The following is a 24,777-nucleotide window of genomic DNA, read 5'->3' on the forward strand; positions in this document are numbered from 1 at the left end:
TTATTTCACTTAGCATAATACCCTCCAATGACTTTTTTAAAGTCTCCTTCCATTGGATGCACTTTCAAAATATAATTCTCAAGGGGAGAAGTAAGGATCCTGATAGTGAGAATTATAAATAAGGAAGGACTGATGTGTATCTAATTCTTGCTGCGATGTCTGACCTGCTTCTGGTTTTTACAGTCAACCTTCTCATATGTTTTCCAAGGTGACTAGGACCTTACCACGCTCAAAATTTGAATCATGCCTTCTCTCTCGGCAGATAACCTCACTTGCTACTTCAGAGAAAAGAGAGATTATGGGGTGGAACTTCTTTTACCTTCTTGCTACCAAATCTATAAGCCTCAGCACAATGCCAGGGACATAAGCGGCCACTTAGTAAACATTATTTTGGATGGATGGGCGGATGGATATGTAGATAAATTAACATATTTTGTGGGCCTTTAGAAATGTAAGTTACTTTCGTTACATAAAATACCACGACTTTAAAATCTGCAATCTGCTTTTGAGAAGCAGGTCATCCTGAGGTTTTCCATTTTTTACCTGCCAGAGTGTGGAAAGAAGTTAGTTTAAATGCTGAGCAGCAAATTCCCTAATCACTTGCTGTATGTTGGCTGACTAACAGTAATATTTCATTTTGAGTTGGACAGCTCAAGCCTTTAGCCCTGATTTTTTGACAGCATACATATCACTAAAATAATTACTTTTGTACCCATTCAACACATTTTTTTTTACCAGCCAGAGGTTATTTTGAACGCTTCCGTCTCCACGAGTACAGGCAGCTCAGCCTAAGATGCCAAGATGTTTTGCCTTCTCTTGCACTTTTTTTTTTTTTTTTTCATTTCAGAGCTCTCTCTCTGCTGTTCTTTTGCATCACCAAATGCTTAGGTACCTTAAAAAACGCTTAAGTATTAGTACTTGTCTCAACAGATTCTTTGATATTAAGGTATGTGAGTGGTTAACAATTTAACTTTTGATATGCTCATTTGAAACTTGGAGTCTTTTTGTGGGTAAAGGGAAGACTGAGAGGGATGCACTTGGACATGGGTACTTTTTGGATGCCTTTGACATCAGTCAGTGATAGACTACGGCAAACATTTGGAAGGACGTGGTGATATAAGAAAAGATGGGGCTAAATCCAGGTATTTAACCTGGGGTTAAGGAGACAACCTGAGGATGGGTTATTTGTCTGACCTCTAGTGACAGAGTCCTGGCAAAGCCTCAGGAAAGAATTTTTGAGAAACACTTCAAAAGATTTATGTTTCATTTGAAAAGCCTGTCTAAAAGCCCTTTGAACCACTTAAGTTAAGCTTTCCCTTCTTACAGACAGTATGTGGGGACAGAAATAAGCGTATGGTTGAAACTCTCTGCATTGCAGTGAGATGTAAAAGAAGTACTTTTCCTGCTAGGTTAAATTGCTGTACATGCCTCTTGCTGTCAGTGACATGATTTAGTTAAATACAGATGCTTTTAGAGGGGCTTTGTACTGTGTCATAAATATTTAATACTTTTATGAAATATGTGTATGCATAACTGGGTGGGAAATACAGCAGTGGAGAAACTCAACTTCCACATCAGAGCCTTTGGCTTTATAGTGTCCACTGACCAGTTGATCTTTGAAAAAGATATGTTCAGGATGGGAGTGTCGTTAACAATAAAAGGATTCTTTTTTTTTTTTTCTCAACCAACTGAAGCTTACTGTCCAACCTTTCTGATTTTGTCAGTAGAATGAACTGTACAATTTCCCTATTCATGTTATTCATAGATGTTCCAATCCCTAGTGAGTGAAGTATCACATTAAAAAAAAAAAATCCCTTCTCAATAAATGAATGGTCTGGGAGGTGGGGTCAGGAAAAGCTCTTAGATTTTCTGCAGCAGCTAATGGTTTGTCGTATAAAGATACTCCATTGTCATTAGACAATGATTCAAATTATGGTGAATCTTATATTCTTGATATAATTTTGGAATTCATCTTAAAGTAAGTGTGGTGGGGGAAGGTGGGTGGGGAGGCGGCGTGCAGTGGAGGAGGGAGAATAATTGAGTGCAGGTTACCGAATGTGGAATTGGTAGATTATTTGGTTTGGTATGGCATCGGAACATACTACATATATGGTAGTCAGAAACAGCCATGAAAAAGTCTCTTTAAACTTTTTCTAGCGTTTCATTATGAAATTTTGAAACACACAGAAAAGTTGAATGACTTGTAAGCAATGTATGCCCAATCTCTAGATTTTACAGGTTAACAGTCGCCATATTTGCTTTATCAAATGTGTATCCATTTATCTATCAATCAGCTTTTTATTTTTGATGCAATTTCAAGTAAGTTGCATATGTGAATGCATCTTGCCTCCAAATATTCCAGCATGCATGAGGTATATGTCTTATTATATTATTTAAAATAATATATAGGTGATGGATTATGTCAACAAATAGAATATAGGTTTCTCTGGAATAAGTCTTCATATTTGGACCTGGCATTTTCTAGTCATCGTATTTCAGAGTATGACTCAGTCATCAGAAGCCTTCCTTTTCCTTTTCCTGACAGTCACTCCTTCCTGTGTCCCAGACTTCTAATTCTCCAGATTAAAAGAGGATGTGAGCCTGGCTCACCAATTCTCAGATATTGACAACATTTGATATTGTATATGTTTGAATCATTCATCGCAGTAATACTGGGCTGATCCCTATTTTGCAGTGACAGTCTTCTTTCCTGAGGAGAAGCTCCCTTCCATTCACTAAAGTTTCTTTATTCTATACCTTCTTTTTTTTAGTTTAATTTTTCTTTTATGTTGGAGTATAGTTGATTTACAATGCTGTGTTAGTTTCAGGTGTACAGCAAAGTGGTTCAGTTATACGTATACATATATCCATTCTTTTTCAGATTCTTTTCCCCTGTAGGTTATTACAGAATATTGAGTAGAGTTCCCTGTGCTATACAGTAGGTCCTTGTTGATTATCCGTTTTATATATAGTAGTGTGTGTATGTTAATCCCAAACTCCTGATTTATCCCTCCCCCACTTTCCCCTTTGGTAACCATAAGTTTGTTTTCCACGTCTGTAAGTCTATCTCTGTTTTGTAAATAAGTTCCTTTGTATCATCTTTTTAGATTCCACATACAAGTGATGTCGTATGTTTGTCTTTCTCTGTCTGACTTACTTCACTTAGTATGATAATCTCTAGGTTCTTTATTCTGGACCTTCTCATGTAAGCAATTAGAGCCCACATTCTGTGTGTCCCCTTAATGATGAAATGCTGTTGAATGAGTCTAAATATGAATATTCGTTTCTTAATAACCTCCAGAAAAAGGGTCTGAATATTCAGTAGAATTGTGACCAAAAGTGGTCATGGGAGCATTATATAGATTAAACTTCCAAGTAGAAACAGTTGCAGTAAAAGGTCAAAGTGAGATGTTTCTATAGAGATAACCCGTGGCGGTAATGATAGAAAATCTAAACCATCCACTGTCTGGCAGTAACTCAAGGATATCTACATGGTTAGTACATAACTAAAGAGCTTCCCTTTGTAGAAATGAGTTGAAAGAGGAGAAGCAATAGCCCTGAATTCCAGTCTTGACTTTGAAATTAATTTTGGTGCTCCAGGCAGATTATTTTTATCTTCGGAGACTGGTTTTTGTTTTGTTTTGTTTTTTTCCTTCTTGTATAAGGTAAAATTCCTGGGTGAGGGCTGTTCCAGCTCCAATAGTCAATGAAAAAATTGAAATCTAACTATTCTTGAGATTACAGTTCATCTTTGCATTAAGGCTACATCCTTTCACTCCACATAATTTCAGAGATAGAGAGAAAAGAAACAAGTCATTCTTAAACAAATCTGATTTATGACAGGAAGTTCTGAATGGGAGGTCAAATCATAAGATATTTTTGTCTTATGACTTTCAAATTCATAGTTTTAAAGTAATAAAAATTTGCAACAATGCAGAAGGAGTTCCCACCCCTTGGACTGAGAAATAGCAGAAAAATATAGAGCTGGTATTTGATTTTAAACGGGATACTTCCGCTTGTATCAGTATCGTAAGGCTTATGACCTTACAACGGAAGCACGGGTTAGACGGCTCTCTGGAATGCCAAATCAGTTCTAGAAACTGCATATATTTTTATCACTCCTTTTTTCCCCTTTGGTGGAGATTTACATTTTTCTTTTGATCAGCAACAAGGCGAGAACTGTGTAGACTCTAAGGAAAATGTGTATTGTTAACAGGTTTCCTCTGGCTGAAGTCTTTTCAGATTTACAAATTTGGATTGTATTTAAAAGTAGAACGATTCAGACCATTCCTTGCCGCAAGCTTCCTTTATTTCAGGTAAATTGTGAAGGCGTATTTTATACGTGGCTTTATATGATGTTTCAGAATCTCTTGAGTAGATGGTACTCTCTTATGAGTAATTCATAACTGCCTTCACATGTGGACCACCTCATGCTCAACAGTTTCTACCTGAAACAGAAGATTTAAAAAACAAATTTCTAGGGCATTTGTTAAGAGTGGGGTGCTCTACGCTACATTTTTTGATTCATCTGGGGACCAGTTTATAGAGTCAGCTGACCAGCAGCTGAGCTATAAACAAATAGCTGGTGCCTAAGTATAAATCAAGTTCAAAAACTTCCATGTTTTGAAACTTTACTGAATTTGTATTAAATTAGCATTGATTATCAGAGGTATTTCTTCCTTTTGTTTAATTTCTCTTACTGCACCAAAGTACAGCCTTTATGATTTTCTTCAAATAAGATTATACATGTCCATGCACTTAAAAACACAGATGATCCCTTGTATTTTTGTGACATTTGCCACAGTATTTAAGAATAAAACAAACAAATTATCTCTTAGCTGTGCTGCTCTGTGCTGTGAACCTATAGTAGTGAATATTCATGAAACAGAGCAAAGTGCAAGTCAACTGATTCCACATATATTGCTGTATTAAACATTATGAATGACCATCCAGCCATATAACCTCAGAGTAGTCACTATAAAGATGATTTTCCTTCTTTCCATCATACACAGCGTAATTTAATAGGATTTGCATTTATTCACACAAATAAAACTCTGTACGGCATATCCATGTCTTTAAGATATTTTTCCCATAGTTTATACATCCCTCTTTAGCAGAGTTTCCATTTTGATGCATTACCTCAATAATACTTAACTGAGTGCCTTCTGTGTGCCAGGCATGTTCTAGGTAGTAGGGATAGAGTGGTGCAAACAGACACAAGTGCTTGCCCTTATGGAATTTACATTCCGGTGATGAGTTTATCACACATTTCAAAACAAAGCACACCTGGTTGAAAATACAGATAGTTCAGATAACTGCCACTCTCTCGCCACTTTTTGCTCGTATTTCTGGTATATTCTGAATACGGGAATGGAATGGTGTTGAGCAATGAGAAAGAATATTTTGAGTACATAAAATGAGCTGGAGTTATAAGTCGTCCTCATTTTCTCATAAAACTTTTTTTGAATTGAAACTCTCAATGACACATCAATTTATTATATCTTTGTGCTTCTGAGTTCCCTGGGATGCAGTATTGCATCATCAACATCAATTTAGAGTTCTTAATAATTGTCAGAGATTCAATGCTACAGGACCTACTAAGATTTTGTAGAAGAAAGGGCAACCTATACATGACAAAGTCTCATTATTTGAGTGCAGTCCACTAGTAAAAGTGGTCAGATAGACTATGTTTTCCTTTTAACAGTAAATGTTGGGGAAGCTGAAACCATGATGAGTGTGCAGTGTAATTTTTTTTTTTATTGAGTTGGAATTCACATAACATAAAATGGACCGTTTTACCGTGAACAATTCATTGGCATTTATCACAAGGACGTGCAGCCACCATCTCCGTCTAGTTTCAAACATGTTCAGGGTCATTGTAAAAGAAAGGTGACGTGGAAAACTAGAAACAAAATCAACCATTTGTATATCACTAATGATTTTACTTATGGGCAGTGAGAAAACAATAGGTTCTTTCAAAGTAAACACATTATAACCATCAGATTTAATAAAAACATCTTTCTATATAAAATTCTCACATCCTCATCTTTGACATCATTTACTGTCTTGAGCTGTAGCTGAACATCAAAGGATCTAAACTTACAAAGAACAAAATGTGCCAGAGTAAACTGATCATCTTGTTACAAAATGAGGACACAGACCCAGAGTCAATAACAAATATTATATACAGATCCTCACGAAATAATTCTTACAATTAAGTCAAAAAGTCTTTTCTGAGATAATTTTCACTGGGTGAGAATAAAGTAGAATCAGATTCTTGACTCATCCTCAAAGTGGGCAGAAAAGTACCTGCCCAGTAAGGTGACCTGAGTTTCATCTCACCTGTTTAGCGTTATGAGTAATGTAGAAGAACATCAAAGAGCACGTGGACTTGGTTTGCCCTCCGAGAACTTTTCTGTTTGGTTGAAGAGAGAATTACAGGAAAAACAGTTAAATGTTGGGTTACTCCCAACTTTCCATCCACTGAAATGATCTGTGGTAGGTGAGAGTTAAGCATAGTTGGGGTAACAGCATTTCCCTAAATGAAGATAAATTCATAAAAGGCGTAGTATCTGGGAACAGTCATAAAAATTTGATAAGCACTTATCTGAACTGGACATTAAAAGATTTGAAAAAATGGAGGGGAGTATAGAGGGTATTTTGAATAGATAGATGGTCATGAAAAAAGTCTGCCAATTTATTAGAGGTGCCGTAATCTGTGTAATTCAATCGCAATTAAAAATAAAACCAAACAAAATGTATGTATTGAACGGATAGCAGAGCTCTAGTTTGGGATAGCCAGATACTGATAGACCTCCTGGCCTTCAAAGAAATTACATCCTTCGGTCCTATATACGTAACATAGTTAAACAATAACACCTCGGGCTTCCCTGGTGGCGCAGTGGTTGAGAGTCCGCCTGCCGATGCAGGGGACACGGGTTCGTACCCCGGTCTGGGAGGATCCCACATGCCGCGGAGCAGCTGGGCCCGTGAGCCATGGCCACTGAGCCTGCGCGTCCGGAGCCTGTGCTCCGCAACGGGAGAGGCCACAACAGTGAGAGGCCCACGTACCGCAAAATAATAATAATAATAATAATAATAATAATAACACCTTGGAAGATGTGCCCCAATAAAAGTAGCGTTAAGGAATGCTGTGTCTGTGACCTGGGAGCACGGAAGGGCTCCATGGAGGAGCTGAGATGTGAGATGGGGAAGATTTCCAGACGGATGGGAGGAGGATAGCGGATCCATTTGAGTACTTGGTTCTCTTATAAGAAGCAGCAAGTTTTAGGGATCCTTTTAGGCCCTGAAGCTTTCTTGTGAAAATCGTGATTTCATAGTTCATTAGCAAATGAATAAATCATTACAACTTATCATAGTCATCTTCAAAGATTGTAATCCAAAAATGAAATCACTGCTGTCGTCATGGTTTTAGATGCCACAAAGTAAATTCTACTTTTTCAGCCATAAACTTAAGGAGCAAGGGTAAACTTTTTCAGAGTTAAATGTTTTCAGAGTGAAATAGCCAACACACCAAAAACAAAATGTAAAAGAGAAAATAAGTTTACATACTATGGTCATCCTCTTTCATCTTCTTTCATCTCCTGGAGTTACGCTAAATATTTCTGATAATTAAATAAAATGAATGCAGAAGCTGTCGCCTAGCTTGACCTGAAGTAGCAGAGGAATTTGAGTATTTTTTATTGGATGATAATAGGATTGCTTCTTTCACTGAAGCTGGCTTAGGAGGAAGCTGGAATATTGTGTATCAGAAATACGTGTGTTCTGACTTTGTTCTGCCGAATTCCATTCTACGTCACTGAGTCTCCTCTTGAGCCAGGTTGACTTACTAACACTTACTTCCTCACTGCCGTGGTGGATTAACGGTGGTTGCAAATTCTTCGTCACACTCTCCATCAAGATTTATTTCCCCCGTCCTTGAATCTCAGCTGGCACTGTGACTGCTTAGCCAACAGGATGCAGTGGACATAGCCCGTGCCACTTCCAGAGTCAGTCTTAAGGAGGACTTACAGCTCGCACTTCCTCCCTCTTGGGCTGCACCCTCTCAGAACCCAGCTGCCATGCTGTGGGAAGCCCAGGCCACATGGAGAAGCCACATGTTGGTGCACCAGCCAAGAGTCCCTGCTGTCTTCCCAGCTGCCATGTGGCATTAGCTGCCAGTCATGTGCGTGAACCTTGAATGTTTCAGCTCAGTTACACCTCCAGGGATTGCAGCCCCAGCTGACATCTAATGGAGCAGAAGAATCACTCAGCTGAACCCAGTAAACTGCAGGCTAGTGAGATACAACACCGTGGTTGTTGTTTTAAGCTATTTCAGGGCAATTTGTTTCATAGCAATATGTAACTGAAATAGCTTTCCAAGGAAAATCCAGGAACTGAGACTGTGCAAGAGCTCATTCAATTGAAACTGTAAATAGATCATATTTTAAAAACCTATGCTTAATTCTTGGAACTTCTGAAAATCCCTAGGCAGAATTTTAGAAGCCTCTTGTTGTGGAAACTAGGCACCTTTAAGTTTATTTACCAGCTACATTAAGGTAAAATTAAAATGCCTATTTCATGGTTACACTTTCTGGTTCACTTATTTTTCCCGTTGAAGTAATAGATAAGCAATATGTAATGAGATGCCTTCTTTTGATTAAAAACGAGAAACAGTATTTTTCAGTAGAAAGAGCATGAGTCAGACTTTTGTTCTAATCTTGGTTCTGTTGCTTAAGAGCTGTATGTCCATGGCTAAGTTATCTAAGCTGCCTGAGTCCAGTTTTTAAAAATTATTTTCAAGATAATATGTACTGTACAGGATGAGCGAAGGTCAGAAATCATGTATGCTGAGAACCTAGCAGAGTGCCTGGCACAATGGTGGAGCTCAATAAAAGTAGCTTTTGGGGGCTTCCCTGGTGGCGCAGTGGTTGAGAGTCCGCCTGCTGATGCAAGGGATGCGGGTTCGTGACCCGGTCCGGGAGGATCCCGCATGCCGCGGAGTGGCTGGGCCCGTGAGCCATGGCCTCTGAGCCTGCGCGTCCGGAGCCTGTGCTCCGCAACGGGAGAGGCCACAACGGTGAGAGGCCCGCGTACAGAAAAAAAAAAAAAAAAAAAAGGTAGCTTTTGTTGTTATGAAGGAGGTGGTAATGTGGTTTTAAAAAGTAGTGGAAATCTGTCTTTTGTTCATTTTTTAGAGGGACATGGAAATATGGGTGTTCCTGAGCTTTATTGGAGATGGAGCCTAAAGGGTTAAAGTGAGGTGTACTTGCAGTTCTTCCTACAAACATGCATGTTTTATTGGACGGAATTCTGATCCCTAATCCTGTTCACACTACCCTGTTCTCACTTCTTTATTGCTATAGAGATTTGGTAAAGGGATAAAGGCAACTTCTGACTCGTAGTCTCAAGGGTAGAACTAATGGAAAATTCCTTTTATTCTTTACCTCCTGTCCTACTCCCTTTCCTCAATTAGGTTTACCTTCCAGTTGGATGGGAAACAACTTTATAGGTTGCTGGCTCCCTGCAAGCTGATCTTAGCTCCAAGAAGCCACAGTGTTCATAGGCTGCATCTCCAGGGAGGACACATACACATCCCACAGTCTGATTTGTGTAGTCCAGGGGAAAAAAACAGCTGTGGCAGCCGACAGGATTCTGTCTCCGAAGTTCTGTCCTAGCCTTTATGTAATCTGTTCTTTTCCTTTGTAAGTGTTGGTCACCTTTAATATGACGACTAGAGCAGTGCCCAGTAATTTCTTTGTCTGCTGAGTACGTCTGTTCTTAATGATCGAGGTGAGATGAGTAGTTGTTATTGGTGCAAGTGAAGGACCACTCTTCTTAACTCTAGGTTACTGTTTTCAGTGTCTTCTCTTAGCTGCCTGATTGGGCTACCTGAACCCCATTTTGGTCTTTGAAATCTAGGTGACCTTGGCTGTGGGTGAAATGCCAGTATGTTATACTTGAGTGAAATATTGGTTTGGGGCAGAATTGAGGAGTTAAGTACCACAAATTTAACCTGGGTGATATCTAAAGGAATTATAAATTATTCTAATTTAGCACAAATATTTACTTGCCTATATTGATTTTGAGAATTTACATGAATATTGATAATTAACATCTTAATACCTCTCAGTTTGAATACTGTAATTGCCTCTATATAGATTTTCTGTGATGTGAAATTTCACGTCCATTGCTAGAATCTTTAAGAAAAATCTCTGCTTTAAAATCAAATAGTTAAAGCTAGAAAGTAGGCATATGAATTATTTTAAAGTACCAGTTACTGGTATGTAAGTACAGGTTATATACAGATGAACTTAAGGATAATTCATTTTGCCCATAAGTTTGTCAGAGTCATAATTACAATTATGCAAACTGCTTCAGGCTTTTGTCATTGTTGTTAGTGATAGTACTGCAAACACATTTTAAGATATTACTACCTTTTAAATCACTTATAATTACGGGCTAATTTAGTTTTGAAAGAAATGATAATATTATCTCATGCCCACTCAGAGCTTAAAAATATTTCAAAGCAGTGGAGATTGTGCTATACAAAACATAATGTGCTCAAAGCAGATTCTCTCAGGATTTAAGCTCTAAATTTTATTGCTTCTGGGACTCACATGATGGTTATGTAGTATGGATTTAGAGACAGTTTTTAAGACTCCTGTTGACATATGTGAGCAAAATGGTTCCTTGGAAACCATTCAGGTGTCCAGTCACAGTAAAGTGTGGATTAAAGATTCAGATGCGTATCGTATGTGCTGACACACAACGAACTGGAGGGTCAGGGCAGCCTGGACTCTATTAAAGTACAGTGCATTTCTTCCAGTCTTTTAACCACTGCTGTTTGAAAAGGAAAAAGAAAAAAGTCAGCATCGAAATTATCTGTAAGGTAAAGCTACTGAGACTTCACCCCAAAGGCATGCTCTTATAGAAAACTCTTCTTAATCTTTGCAGTGCGGTTATAGCTGAAGACATGTGGTATATATTACAGTGCCCAGGGAATTCAACCTCCAACAGTGTGGAGTCACAATGAAGGCTAATTTCAGGATGAAGTGGGAGCCTTTGCTTCCTCTGTAGCTCTCTTACTTACCGGCATTTCTTGTTTGCTGGACATCAGTCCAGGACTGCTGTGAGTGGGACAGGGCAATGGAAATTTAAAGGGGACCAGAGTGGGGACATATGAACCTCTCTCCCCTCCCCTAGCACCCCATCCTCCAACATACACTCGGCACTTCACGCTTGGGCATCACCAAGTCTAACCCGGTCATTGCAAAAAGGGCTGAAGGCAGAGCTGTCCATGGTTAGAAAAAAAAAATGTTCTCGCTGTTGGTTGAAAATTCAGGTAATAACAGTCCTCTTGGTGTACAAAACTTATTAGAGGGCTGGGGAAGGAATGCTATCTCTCAGCAGCAGGCAGGAAGAAATTGCTGTTGAAAAGCTTACCTCTCTGGGGAGGAATCAGATATCAGACTTTGCCAAGCCTCAGGTCCAACCCATAAGATCCCACCTACATCCCTCCCTCCCCCCCCTGCGCCCCATCCCAGCTTTGTTAGATTGCTAGCATCGATCGCTGGCTTTTTCTGACCCAACAGTGGGTGCAGGAAAGAGAGCCAGCAAGACTTAGAACAAGCAAGGTTGGGGTGGAAAACTGGGGCAGCTTCGGTAGGGAGAAAAAAAAAGAGAAGGAGGCGAACGGGGTTGGGGGCCATGGGGACTAAGCTTAACTGGTGCCTGCCAGCTTCTCTTTGATTTGATGGCCTTTATTCCTTCTAATTGGATACAATAGGAGGTCACTGGCAGTCCCGCGTTGCTGGGTATAACTGATTTTACTCAGACCAGCCAGCAGCCCCAGAGTGCGGATGGAGGGAGGCGGGTGGGAGAGGAGGGAGGAAAAAGAAAGAGAAAGGGAGAAAGAGAGAGAGAGAGAGAACGCTTTTGGAGGAGGAGGGGAGAGGAAGGGAGAGAGACGGTGAAGAAGGGAAGAGCCGCAGAGGAAGAAAGTGAATGAGCGCTCGGGAAGGACAAAGAATAGTTGGTTGCCGGGTGAGGGGTGGAGGCAGGGCGGGGAGCGCAGTCACCGCCCCTCCTGGCCGCGCTCTCGCCTTCAGATCCCTCTGCGATGAGACTGTTTGCAGTGATGCTCGGAGGGCAGGCACCTGCTGCTCTGTAATGATTCAGCCCCTTTCAGCCGTCGCGTTAACACAACAGGATGCTGTTGCTACTGTCACTGCTGCCTCTCCTGCCGCCGCCGCTGCTGCCGCCGCCGCCGCCGCCGCTGGTCCTGCTTTTGCTTTTACTTCTCCTGCATGACAGTTGTTTTCTCCATCTGAGCAGACCCCAGTTTCAGATGCTCGAGGTGAGAAACATGCCTTTCAGTTTGGGCTACTGGTTTACTTAACTGACCAACAGATCAGCTCGGTTTCTCTTTTGGCCTCTGTCCTTCTTGACCAGCCGGGATGCTTTGGAGAAGCATTTAAAAGAACTGCAAAAGTGGCCCAGAAACAGCAGTAAAGAATTACAATATACTTTTATTTGGTAGTTGCTAGAGGCTTTCTTTTCTTCTCCGCCTGCTTTCCTCCTGAACTCCTCTTGCTTTCGGTAATGGCTCTGGACTTGGAGGACTTATCGATTTCCCCCTGTAAGATGCTGTATCATTTGGTTGGGGGATGGTAATGGACGGTGCGGGAGGCCAGGCCTTCTGGAGGTGAGCCGATGGAGATTTCTCCCCCAGACATGTCCGAGGCAGCTGCTGAGAGGTCCTCCAGCCCCTCCACTCAGCTGAGTGCAGACCCATCTCTGGATGGGCTTCCGGCAGCAGAAGACATGCCGGAGACCCAGACCGAAGATGGCAGGTCCCCGGGACTCGTGGGCCTGGCTGTTCCCTGCTGTGTCTGCCTGGAAGCTGAGCGCCTGAGAGGTTGCCTCAACTCAGAGAAAATCTGCATCGTCCCCATTCTGGCTTGCCTAGTCAGCCTCTGCCTCTGCATCGCCGGCCTCAAGTGGGTGTTTGTGGACAAGATTTTTGAGTATGACTCTCCCACTCACCTTGACCCCGGAGGGTTAGGCCAGGACCCTATTATTTCTCTGGATCCAACTGCTGCCTCAGCTGTGTGGGTATCATCTGAGGCATACACTTCACCTGTCTCTAGGGCTCACTCTGAAACTGAGGTTCAAGTTACAGTGCAAGTTGACAATGCCGTTGTGTCCTCTGAGCCTTCAGCGGTACCAACCCCGAAGAATCGTATTTTCGCTTTTTCTTTCCTGCCATCCACTGCTCCATCCTTCCCTTCACCCACTCGGAACCCTGAGGTGAGAACACCCAAGGCAGCCACTCAGCCACAAGCAACAGAAACTAATCTCCAGACTGCTCCTAAACTTTGTAAGTAGAGACAGACGGATGATGATGTGTAAAGGAGAGGGGTGGGCTTGAGGTCCTCAGAAGTGTTCTCTAGAGTGTGTAGCTGTGTCCTTTTCTTCTTGGATTTTAATGGCATGGTTTGGTTTAAGTGTATCATGTGACTGGGATGCTCCGGGGTGGCGTGGAGAGATGAGTGAAAAGACCGTGTGAACTGCTGGTTAGAACTGATGCTCTAGCAGCAACTCCCTCTACCTGGATTGTTAAATCTGGGGTGGGGAACCCAAAACTTCAGCGTCTGGGAGCCATGCTTGAATTTCAGTTACATTCCACTGATTTCTAACACTTTTTAAGATTAAAACATCAGACCATCCATATATATATATATATATATATAAACATGACTTCTGTACAGCAGTGAGTATGATCCTGTGTCTCTTTGTTTTCCCATATAAACTTCCGATCACCTCTCCTCACCTTTCTGTTACCCTCTGCCTCCCAGCCAGCCCAAGCTGCCTGTTCTCTTTCTCCATCTCTTCTTCCTGTTCCCTAAACCACTTCCCCCCACGTTTGTATTTTAATTGGTTCTTCCTGATACCGCATGAAATCTTTAGATGTTTATAGCACTCACCTCTCAGCAGTATCAGACGGTTGCTGTCGTGCTCAGATAGTAGTTTGAGTTGCTGAGCCCTTATTATGGGGCAGTTTTATTTTATTCAGGACGTGGTACAAATCTGCATGAAAGGATTTTCCCAAATTAGGTTTTTTAAGTTTTATTGAAGTATGGTTGATTTACAGTGTTAATTTCTTCTGTACAACTAAGTGACTCAGTTATACATCTACATATATATATATTCTTTTTCATATTCTTTTCCATTATGGTTTGTCCAATTAGTTTTGTTTTCTGTAATCAAATGTTTAAGTAGCTTCCTTGACAGTCATTAAAAAGTACAAGATCCATTAGTAAGGTACATCGTTTTTTTGTTTTAGATGTGTCCTTTTTATCCGTCACCTGAGTAAAGAGAGGCCACGCTCTTAAAACAATACAGAGCGATATACTGCTGTTTGTTCTGGGTCATTGCAATGCTTTAAAATGGAAAAGTTGTCAAGGATGAAACCATGACCAGTCAGATTGTTCTAAACGTCATTATAGAAGAGGAGTTTTCTATAGCTTTTTTTTTTAATGTTTCTAATTTATTTTTGTTTCTCTATCTTCTATCACTTTTCACCATTGAGACTATTTACTTAGAAAAAAATAAAGGATCAGAGAATTTGGTTCTGAATAACGTGTGTAAAATCTTTTAGAGTTAAAGGAGAGTTGAGGGTAAGGATTCGGTGATGAAATACCCCTTCTGGTTCCCTCTAGATGGTAATGAAGAATACAAACATCTTTTTTCAGATATATTCAGTATGAAGGAGAGCCGTGTGTTCTAGAAACGCAGAAAAAGTTCATTTGTGCTTGTGATTCAAGCTCATTTCATACACATGAGTTTCCGTGGCAAAGATTTAAAGAAAAAAGAGGCTTGTTTTTCAGGTGTAGTTAGGGAAGAACCTCCTTTCTGCAGACACTGCTTTGTATCTTTATCAAATCCCTGAAGTGTCATTAAAGGTCTGAGAGCCATCACTGTATTCACCGCCTCTTCCCACCTGGCAAAGTGACCGGGAAATAATACCCAGATGAAATGACAGGCTATAAAAAGCAAGTACAGATCTTGCAAAGAGAAGCACAATTCACCATGAAGACAAGGTTACTTCTTTGTCTTTATCATTTTCAACTTAAGTCTTTAATTAACATGTGCCTGAATAGGTTTAGCTGTCCAGAAAAAGAAAGAGGACCCTATGAAAAACTCTTCAACTAAACCCTGTAATTTTGTCATCAGAGGCAAACAAAGAAAACTCCAGCACAGTTTCCTGATCTAGGACCATGTTAAAAAGTATGTTGTGATGTTTTGAGAAATTATTTTTTAAGGTAAATTCTTCTACTAAGTGTTTTAATAGATTATACATTCCATGCAGTTTCTTGTCTTTTTTCCAAACCAGGACATTGATTTTTCTGGCATTTCTATTGAGTGGAAAAGATTTACTGCTGCCTAAAAGCATCACAGTGGCCGGTTCTGGCCAGATGCACAGCTGCAGCCTTCTCAGTGCGTTGGAGATAAGCCTACAAAAGCTGTCTGGGAAGTAGTTTTCTCCTGAAAAGTTAGGGCTACACAGTTGGTTAACACTTTACTGCCTATAGGGTTTGCTGTGTGGCACACTCTGGGTTAATTTTTTGAACTAGTGCCTGAAAACAACAAAAACACGAATATCCTAAAAATTGTGCGTCTGTATTCCTTTTATTTTGGAAAGGGATTTGGTCCAGGGAGCTTTGTTTTCAAACACTCATAAGTGGTTGCTTTTGTTGGTTAAGAATCTTGTAACCATTAACGAAAGGAAAGCAAAAAAAAAAAAAAAAAAAGCTTGGAATTAGGTTGTCATTTTGCAATCTGTTTCACTTTTTGCTCTTCCATTAAGAAACTGTCGCTTAGTCACAGAAGAACCGGGTCTTTTCTTTCATCGTCCTGCGTGGTTTTGACATGCACGAAGCTGTCACAGCTTTAATTTTTTTAAAAGGCATTGTCATATCTGAACCATGCTCTTCCGTGGTCTCAGGACTTGATTCTCTGTTTCTCTCTGGCTCAGCATATTCAGCTGTATTATGCACAGAGCTGTAGTCTTCAAGGTCATAGTCTGTTGAGGGCTAATTGATTCTTCTTTATCCTGGAGCCTGCGAGAGTGGAAGAGAGACAATCCTAGTAATTGTGTCTGCTGTGTTATTTCCCAAACCAATCTACCTATTAGCACATTAGGGTTTTATTCCATAAATACTAGAATTACCCTCTCCCTCACTGACTCTTCTCAAATCCAGACGCTCTTTGTCTTTATTATAATAAAAGGCAAAATGTCACCTTTTAAATTGCCTAGAGGTATAGGCTATGTCAGCCGTTCTAAAATGGGTATGTCTTTCATAAGGCAATATAACTGCATGTTCTCACCGTATTAATCTATGCATACATGCAGACATTAAGAAATATAACACAGGGCTATAATTTAATATATAGACTATATATAAAATATGAAAAAATTAAAATATGTATATGTAATTCTAATATTTTTCTGCATAGTTAGTGGTTTCCCACTATGATCATTATATTGTGACTAGTTAAGTTTTTAGTTTTCATCAAGTCACTTAATACTGGAACCATGCATTTGTTTTCCTTGCCTGGGCTTTAAGATTTTTCTTACCCTCTGTTTATATGGAAAGATCTGACTCTGGGAGATTGCAAACTTAGATGACTATAAAAAGAACTGATTAATTGAATTGTAACCAGGAAACTAGCATACCATCTTGAAAGAAAATGTATTTTTGGATGGGACAACCTGCTTGACAACAGACTCTTGGTTATTAGAATGTATTAATCTTTTCATCTTAAGCCAAATTTGTTTTGCTTTGTCTTAAATCTTTGTACTGTTGGGTTTCATGGCAAACCATTGTTACCAGAGTGACAATATGAAGTACTGCCATATGCAAAATTCAACACAATTAATTGAATATACCATAGGATTTCTTCCCTTCCATTGAAAAGTGGCATTCATTTTAAGTCCAGTAGATTTTTCTAGGTCTTTGCAATTGTACTTATAGTATTTCAGAATGGTGATTCCAAATAACTTTTCTCTGCTTTAACCATATTTATTGAGAGCCTAAGATGGAAAAAGCTGAAAGCTCCTCAATTTGAACCAAGTAATTTTATAAATCTACTGATGAGGAAAGCCAGACTCTGAACGATTTAGTAAAATTAAGTCTTTTACTAAAATTCACAAAACTCTGAAAGATTTAGGGAAATCCAAAATAGTAGGAAACAGAGTAATGTCCTGTCTCCCAGAATTTAATCCTAAACAGTTTTCTTCTATCATTTTTCCCCTGTTCTAGAGAGTTAGAGCTGAAGACTAACTCTGGTAGTTTAAGTGGCGTCTGCCTGGTAGTTAAGGGAAGTACTTCCAGTGTGACCACTGGTCACATGTGTATGGTTCACTTAAAAAATCAAAATTAAATTTTCTTCTGATTTTCTTCTTTTGCTCTCACTAAATTTTCTGCAGTTATGGCCTTTTTCTTTTTTATTTCATCACACATACAGTGTTCCGCTTGCTTTTGAAAACAGCTTAGGTTTTTCTAGGGTGATCTCTTTCTTGACAGGCAGCAGATGGCTGTACAGCTCACCTCTTTCCTGAATATCCCACTTTGATTATTTCTCCTTATTCCTTCCTCTCCCTTCCCACCCTCCCAATTATACCTTGACTCTTTCTTATTTTCCTAATTATGCCTTGGTGGCCTTATATGTCAAAATTCCATTGCATTCTAAGATATCAATGCATCTTCACCTGCCTTTTCTTTCCTATAGAACTTCATTGCATTTTAATACCAAACAGTATTTACACATATTACAAAAACACATACCAAAAAATGTCTCCATCCAGTAAACAATATATTGGTTTGTTACTGGCACCATCGATTCAAACTTTCATCCCTTTTCTTTATCTCTCCTTCTTTTCCACTGTATAAACATATAAATATACATGTCAGCATTTCTGCATTCCCAGAAAATCGTTATGTCCCAGGCCATACATCTCTGTTCTGTCTTCCTTCCCTTTTAATAATACCTCATTGTATCCTTTTAAAACATGAAGGAAGAGATAATTTGTAGATTGAGAAAGGCATAAAAAAGTTATGACTTGGGCTTCCCTGGTGGCACAGTGGCTGAGAGTCCGCCTGCCGATGCAGGGGACACGGGTTCGTGCCCCGGTCCGGGAAGATCCCACATGCCGTGGAGCGGCTGGGCCCGTGAGCCATGGCCGCTGAGCCTGCGCGTCCGGAGCCTGTGCTCCGCAACGGGAGAGGCCACAGCAGTGAGGGGCCCGCGTACCGCAAAAAAAAAAAAAAGAAAAAAAAAAAAGCTATGACTTATCTAATGTTACTCGTGTCCACTGAATCTATTGAACTTTCTATCAGCCATAAACTATACCGTGCCTGCTTTTATGCTCGTGTTTGCATTTTTATTATTGTTGTTATGTCCATGTTTCAGTTTTCTTTTATTGTTGACTCTTTTTCTTTATTCAGCGAATACATCTCAAATACCTACTATGGGCCAGGCACTGTTCTAGATTGGTTATATCACAATAAAAAACAGTGAAATCCTTGCCCTCATAGAGCTTTTGTTCTAGTGGATTTTAAGAATCGATTTGCACAGCTCGAGTTATTTCTTTACTTTCCTACACAAATACTCTCTGAATTCAGTGTTTCTTCCCCTTACCTTCATTTTATTCACATTTTGACTGCCATTCCTGTTCCTCCCATAGTATTCCTCTTCTCTATCTGTGGACTATTGAACACTTACCCAGCAATGTCCTTTATCTTAAAGCGACACCCATCCCATCTCTGCTACCAACAAGCTGGGTAACTTTGGCTGATTCCTGTTTGGCCTCTATGACACTATTTAACCAAACCATTGAAGTGGTTGGGAAGATAATATCTGTTTAGGAACACTCTCTTAAAATGGAAAATATATCCATAATTCTGCCATGTAAAGAATGTAAGATTACTTTCAGATTGTAGCAAGTTGATAGCTGTAAATATTTTTTTTCAATCATACTTTCTGCGTATTGTTATGACTTACAGAACAAGGGCATTAACATAATCCTGAGGATTTTTAGTTTCATTGTCCAGAGGAAGGCTGGAATCTGTCATTAAGTTATCTAGTTCTCAAATTGAAAAGGAACTTGGGTTCATATATTGTTCACACGAGTAGGAATGAAATAAGATCGATCTTCATCATCTTAAACCTTGTTGCCATCTTTACTGCAGTGAATTGAACCCACTGTTTGTGTGTGTGTATATGCATTCAAAGGTCATTTCTGAATAATATAATTGATATTCTGTAATCATACAATTTTATATGGTGAACATTTGGAGAGATTATCTGAGTGACTTCCTGAGGGAGGAAACTCAGATCTGGAAAAGTGAAGTGACTTGCCCAAGGACACAACAGCTACTTAGTGTCAGTGCTGAGACTGAAAACTAAAATAATCCTTTTCTTCTCTATACCCTGCTTTTCTTTTCCAAGTCGTTTGTAGCCTTTATGTTCAAATAGTATGTATTGCCTTAATTTAAATGATTGTGATTTCCTGTTTATTATTTAAATCCTAACTAGTAAAACTTTCATCACTCCACTATAGATGTCTTCTTTAGAGAAGAGAGTTTTACCCCTCTGCTTTTGATCAGTGTAGGACGCCCCTCTGGAGTGGAGGTTGGACATCCCTTTCCCGACAACGTAGTATATAGGAGAATTTTTAACAATTAAAGTTAGTCCCTACTGAAGTGTGCTACTTATTTGGAAAGAATTTAGTTTCTTCTTAATGGAAGTATTCAATCAGTGACATTGTTGAGGAACATTCATGCTCCAGGCAGATTACTGAGTAGTTTACCGCTGATATCTCTTACAGCTTTGATTTCTGCCTTGCCCTAGGGCACTAGCTTTCTAGTTGGGCAGACCAGAATTTTTTTTAATTTTTATTTTATATTGGAGTAGGGTTGATTAACAATGTTGTGTTAGTTTCAGGTGTACAGCAAAGTGATTCAGTTATACATGCGCATGGATCTATTCTTTTTCAAATTCTTTTCCCATTTAGGTTATTACAGAATATTGAGCAGAGTTCCCTGTGCTATACAGTAGGTCCTTGTTTGTTATCTCTCTTAAATGTAGCAGTGTGTACATGTCAATCCCAAACTCCCAGTCTATCCCTCCCCTGCACACACACACACAAACAACCCCCCCCCCCCCCCCCCCCGCAACCATAAATTTGTTCTCTAAGTCTGTGAGGGGCAGACCGGAATTTTAACCTTACCTGCCATTCTTCACAGCCTCGAGCAAGTTAGATCATCCCTCTGAATCTGTTTTCTCATTTATTCATGAGAATAGCAGTATGCATCTCTTGAGGCTGTTTGGGGGATTGAATGAGTTATGGGAAAACACCAAGTCCTGAGCCTAAAATATAGTAAATATGAAACCAGTACCAGTTTTCTCTCTCATTCTACTTTGACACCCTTCTTCACTTTATTCTTCTCCTCCTTTGATCTTGACAGAGTAGTTTTGTAACAAAATCTGGAGAGTAAGTTTGGGAGTTTGCGAAAGCTTATGCAAAACTTAGAAGATAAGAGTTGAAGAAGCATCATGGTGCAGTGGAAATTGTACTGGAAACTTGACATCAAATCCCAGTTCTACCATTTATAAGCGGTATGACCTTGAACAAATCACTTCACCACTTGAGATTTAGTTTTTACATCAGAACAAATGGGAATGTTAATCCCTAAAACATTCATGAGATTGTGTTAAGGGCTACGTAAGTTACTCTATGTGGGAAAAAAATTCCTGATATTAGAACAGGGCTTAAGAAGTATTAACTTTCTTCTTCTTCTCTCTAGCACCATTCATATAAACAGTATTCACATATGTTAACATTCCTAGGAATAAATTGTAGGGAGTCTTTAACAAGTGGATTAATTTGTTACGTGTTAGAGTGATACAGAACTTTACTAATTTCCTAAACCGTAGTATCATTAAAAAGAGTGATTTTTCCCCATAAAAAATTGGTTAGGATACATAGATTATTACTGTTTGGGTAATGTCCAAAAATCACGGTGTGAGGGGCTTTCTTACAGAGAGAATGATAAGGAGTTACTTGTAAGAGAGAAAAAGACAGGTAGTAACTAAAATTGTGTTTGTCATGAAAGTACCTTCTATGGGAAGGTTAGAGTAGTAAAAAAGAATCCATACAGTTTAGGTGTAGTGCACAGAAAGAGCTGAACCGAAAAGATCGTGAATCCTTCTTTATCTGAATGGAAATGATGTTCACCTAACGTTTTTCGTTGTCCCAAACTGGAATTTCTGGACCCCAAAAGATAGGAATTAAGCTGTTCTCAGAATTTCACAAAACGCATAAAAATAATAATTTACACAGAATAATTTTACACGAGCCGAATTAAACATAGATGTTATTTTAATTTGGTTAACAATACAATATATATATATGAATTCTACACATAATGTATGTATGTTTAGCTTATACATATAATATCCTAAATAAAAGGAGAAATGATTTGATCATTACTTAATAACTAAAATTGGGTAAATAAAGTCACTTAAAGTATAGAGGAAAAGGTTGTTTATCAATAAGTTTAAAAACAAAACTCTAGCCCTATATCTACAAACATGTATAGTAATCAGTAATAATATATGTGTTTTCATTTATTCTTTACTGTAGAACTAGAAATATGTGAAAACTTTCATGCTTTGGACATCTTGATTCTTATTTATTCAAGTATGATAGATTTGCTGCAGAAATTGGACTCTGAATCAATATTGGAGCAATGAGACCACCACTTCTAAGGGGAAAATATTTGACAAAATACGAGGGCAGATTTTACTGGGATATAGGCTTTTCTGACAGTGCAGTGGAAATAAGCTGATAGACCCAATAAAATTTGATGAATTATAATGGAAAGCTTCCTAAGGTAAAGCATTTTTAATTTTTCATCAAGAATATAGTGTGACAAGACGAGACTTGATTTACTGTAATTTTCAGTGGTATGCACTTGAGTGTTTGAATTGCCTTTCTTGAGGTACTGCTATCTCAGCTGAAGGGGAAATATATGAGCTCTATTTTAAGCAAAAGTTAGTACAGAATTTAATACTCATATAATTCTCTACTTTAAAAAAGTGTCTTCCAAATTCATTTTATTAACAACTCATAATTTAAAATTAAACCAAATGTCCATATATTCATATGCATTTGAAGATGAGAGCAACGTTGTGGACAAGGACGGTGGCCACAAAGGAAACATAATTAACAGGCAAACAAATGACACCAGAAGTTTCAAGTCTTAACTTTGCTACCTATGTTGGTGTCCGATGTTGATATAATTTTATTTCTCTAGTTTTCCTCTCTTCTCCGTCCCCTCATTTCTTACGTCCTTGCCATCCCACAATTACTTTTCTCTTCAGTCTCCCCACCATTCCTTCTTCTCCAGTGATCTTGCTGCACGTCTTCCTCATTTCTCCCACCCTCCTCTGAAGCCAGGGTCTCAGAGCATCAGAGGATATGGAGCAGTTGGTCTAGATCTGTGGTTTCTCCCTAGATGGGGTGGGGGAGGGAGAGTGAATGAGACCTGAACCACAGACTTGACCATGAATAGCCTGATGACTTTCATTGTTGCCTCTTCCTTTGCTAAGTAACAGGAAGTATTTGTTTGATGAAATATGTTGGTGTCATGCAATAAAATCTCCATAAATAAATGGAATGATCTAAAGACAGTGGGATTGAACTCTTGTTAGCATTTGTTTGTAATCCCTTCGTGGAGCTTCCTGGGTCATAATTGCTTGGTCTTCTGGGAGCAAAAGGAATCAGTAACCATTGATTGGTACATGATGCTAAGTATTGCCTACAAAGCAAATCTTCAGAGTTATTAGTGGCAGCACCGAGTGTTACAGCTCTGATCTTTCCTTGCTATAATCCTTAGAGCAAGCTGGATTTTTACAGTTTTCCCATCAGACAACTCTTATGATTTTTCAAAGAGAAGAGAAAAAACAATGTCATGTCATCTGTGAAGACTTGGGTTTACATAGGGAAAAAAAAAAAAATATATATATATATATATAAAATAATTTCTTCAGTCTTTTTATCTTTCTACTTCAATGACAGCAAGGAGATATCTACCTTAACCCCTGCCTAGGAAGTTCAGTTTCATATGCCTGTGATCCTCTAATTATAGTTCATCTGCACTCTGGAATCTCAGGTACACATAGCTACATTTTACTAATCAGTAAACTATTTATAAAAACACTGGGATCACTATAGTAAGTCTTTGGCCTCTCAAAATCCTTGGAAATTAGTTGTTCTAGATTGCTGAGTTTTTTAAATAGCTGATGCTTTATCACCTTGAAACTTTAATTTTATCCGTTTTGGATCAAAATCTTTTGATAATCTATGCTACTTGTTAATGGGATTTATCAAATATAGAATCTTCATCATGGTGAGTCCGGTAATGTCTTGAGGACATAGTGGGTTAGGTTATAACTTTCTTGAAAACTGAGCTCATTAGGACATACTGAGTTATATTGGGAATTGTAACCCCAGACCGATACATATTTTAAATGTACTGGGTTATTACATAATTGCAATTAGAATTTCAGAGCTTTGAAGGCATCATGGAGCGGATTTAAACCAAATCTTTTCTTTTAGCACAGAGAAAAATTATGTAAACTATCTGTGCCTTAATTTCCTTGTCTGTGAAGTGGTGGCAATAATTATACCTCCCTCTTGAGGTTGTTATGAGGATCAAATAAGTTCATGTATATAAAGCTTTTGGAGTCGTCCCTGGTACGTAAGCATTATGTAGTCGTGAGCTACCATTATGCAGTTTTTTTAAATTAAGTTGCATTTCCTTGAATTCTAAATTTGATGCCTTGCTATTGCTATAACGGGCTTGAAGAAAGGGACAGGAGTTCCAAGGGACATATTGACCAAGACGTGGATATACGACCATTTTCATTTGGTTTGCTCACGTGGCTTTTCCTCTGTGTGATTTGTGTTACCATCTTATCTGCATTGTTCTCAGGAATTAGAAGGAGAGCTGAGAAGGGTAATCATCACTCCACCTGTCAGCCAGAAACAGAGCTCCATGGTTTAGATGGGTTGAGAGAGGAAGCCCTCCTCGCTGGCAAAATGCCATCTACTCACTTGCTGTGGACAAGCATATGGGTGCATACTTTAAATTTACTGCTGTGACTTCTTACTCTGCCACAAAATAGTGTGCAGGTCCGGTCCATAAGAAGACAATGAAATTCTCTTCGTTGTTGGAGAGCAGTTGCAGAAGCTTCAAATTCTATCATTTTAGCAAGGCAGAAATCTACTCATTATCCAGATGTAGTCAATAAATTAATGTGATGATTGGAGCTGTCCATGATGAGATAACAGTGATTTGGAAGTATCTGAATTTTATGAAACAGGATTGCAGGAGAACCATTTACATTTTAAAGATGTAGGAGCTCTTACGGATAAGCTGATCAAAATATTTTACTTTACTCCTGAGGAAACCAAGATACAGAAATGTGAAATGATTGGCTTACATATATTCATAGTTAGTAAGAAACAGAGACAGATCTAAAAAATGGGGATGCCACCTCACTGTGCTTTTTTTCCAAAAGCTATGCTCCTTTATATAAATCAGTTAAATGTTTAGGGTTGGAAAAACTTCATTTTTTCCATTTTTCCATATTCTTTATTGAGTGACTCAGTAGGCTTTGTTCTAGGAGTTCATCTCTAAAGGA

At 39.0% G+C, this 24,777-nt stretch overlaps 2 protein-coding genes across 6 annotated transcripts in view; both read left to right on the forward strand.

Annotated features, from left to right (window-relative positions):
- Window positions 1-24,777, forward strand: part of NRG1 (neuregulin 1) — a 1,014,779-nt gene that overhangs the window by 885,829 nt on the left and 104,173 nt on the right. For 2 of the 5 annotated variants that reach the window (XM_030832734.2, XM_030832802.2), the window contains exon 1: window positions 12,705-13,381. The exons of the other annotated variants lie outside the window; for them this stretch is intronic. In XM_030832734.2, coding sequence (XP_030688594.1) covers window positions 12,715-13,381 — 667 coding nt within the window. In that variant the 5' untranslated portion in view covers window positions 12,705-12,714. Of the gene's footprint in view, window positions 1-12,704; window positions 13,382-24,777 lie in introns of those variants that run through there. 5 annotated transcript variants of the gene reach the window in all.
- LOC132594384 (uncharacterized) lies at window positions 11,941-12,417 on the forward strand. The gene has a single exon (XM_060291391.2). The coding sequence runs from the start codon at window positions 12,212-12,214 to the stop codon at window positions 12,398-12,400; it is 189 nt and encodes a 62-aa protein (XP_060147374.1). The 5' UTR covers window positions 11,941-12,211; the 3' UTR covers window positions 12,401-12,417.

The sequence above is a fragment of the Globicephala melas genome, chromosome 21, assembly GCF_963455315.2.
Source record: "Globicephala melas chromosome 21, mGloMel1.2, whole genome shotgun sequence".
NCBI classification, from domain to species: domain Eukaryota; kingdom Metazoa; phylum Chordata; class Mammalia; order Artiodactyla; family Delphinidae; genus Globicephala; species Globicephala melas.

Bases quoted from the DNA above. Each gene is read 5' to 3' on its own strand.
- LOC132594384 (XM_060291391.2), top strand. From the start codon at position 12,212: ATGCTGTTGCTACTGTCACTGCTGCCTCTCCTGCCGCCGCCGCTGCTG.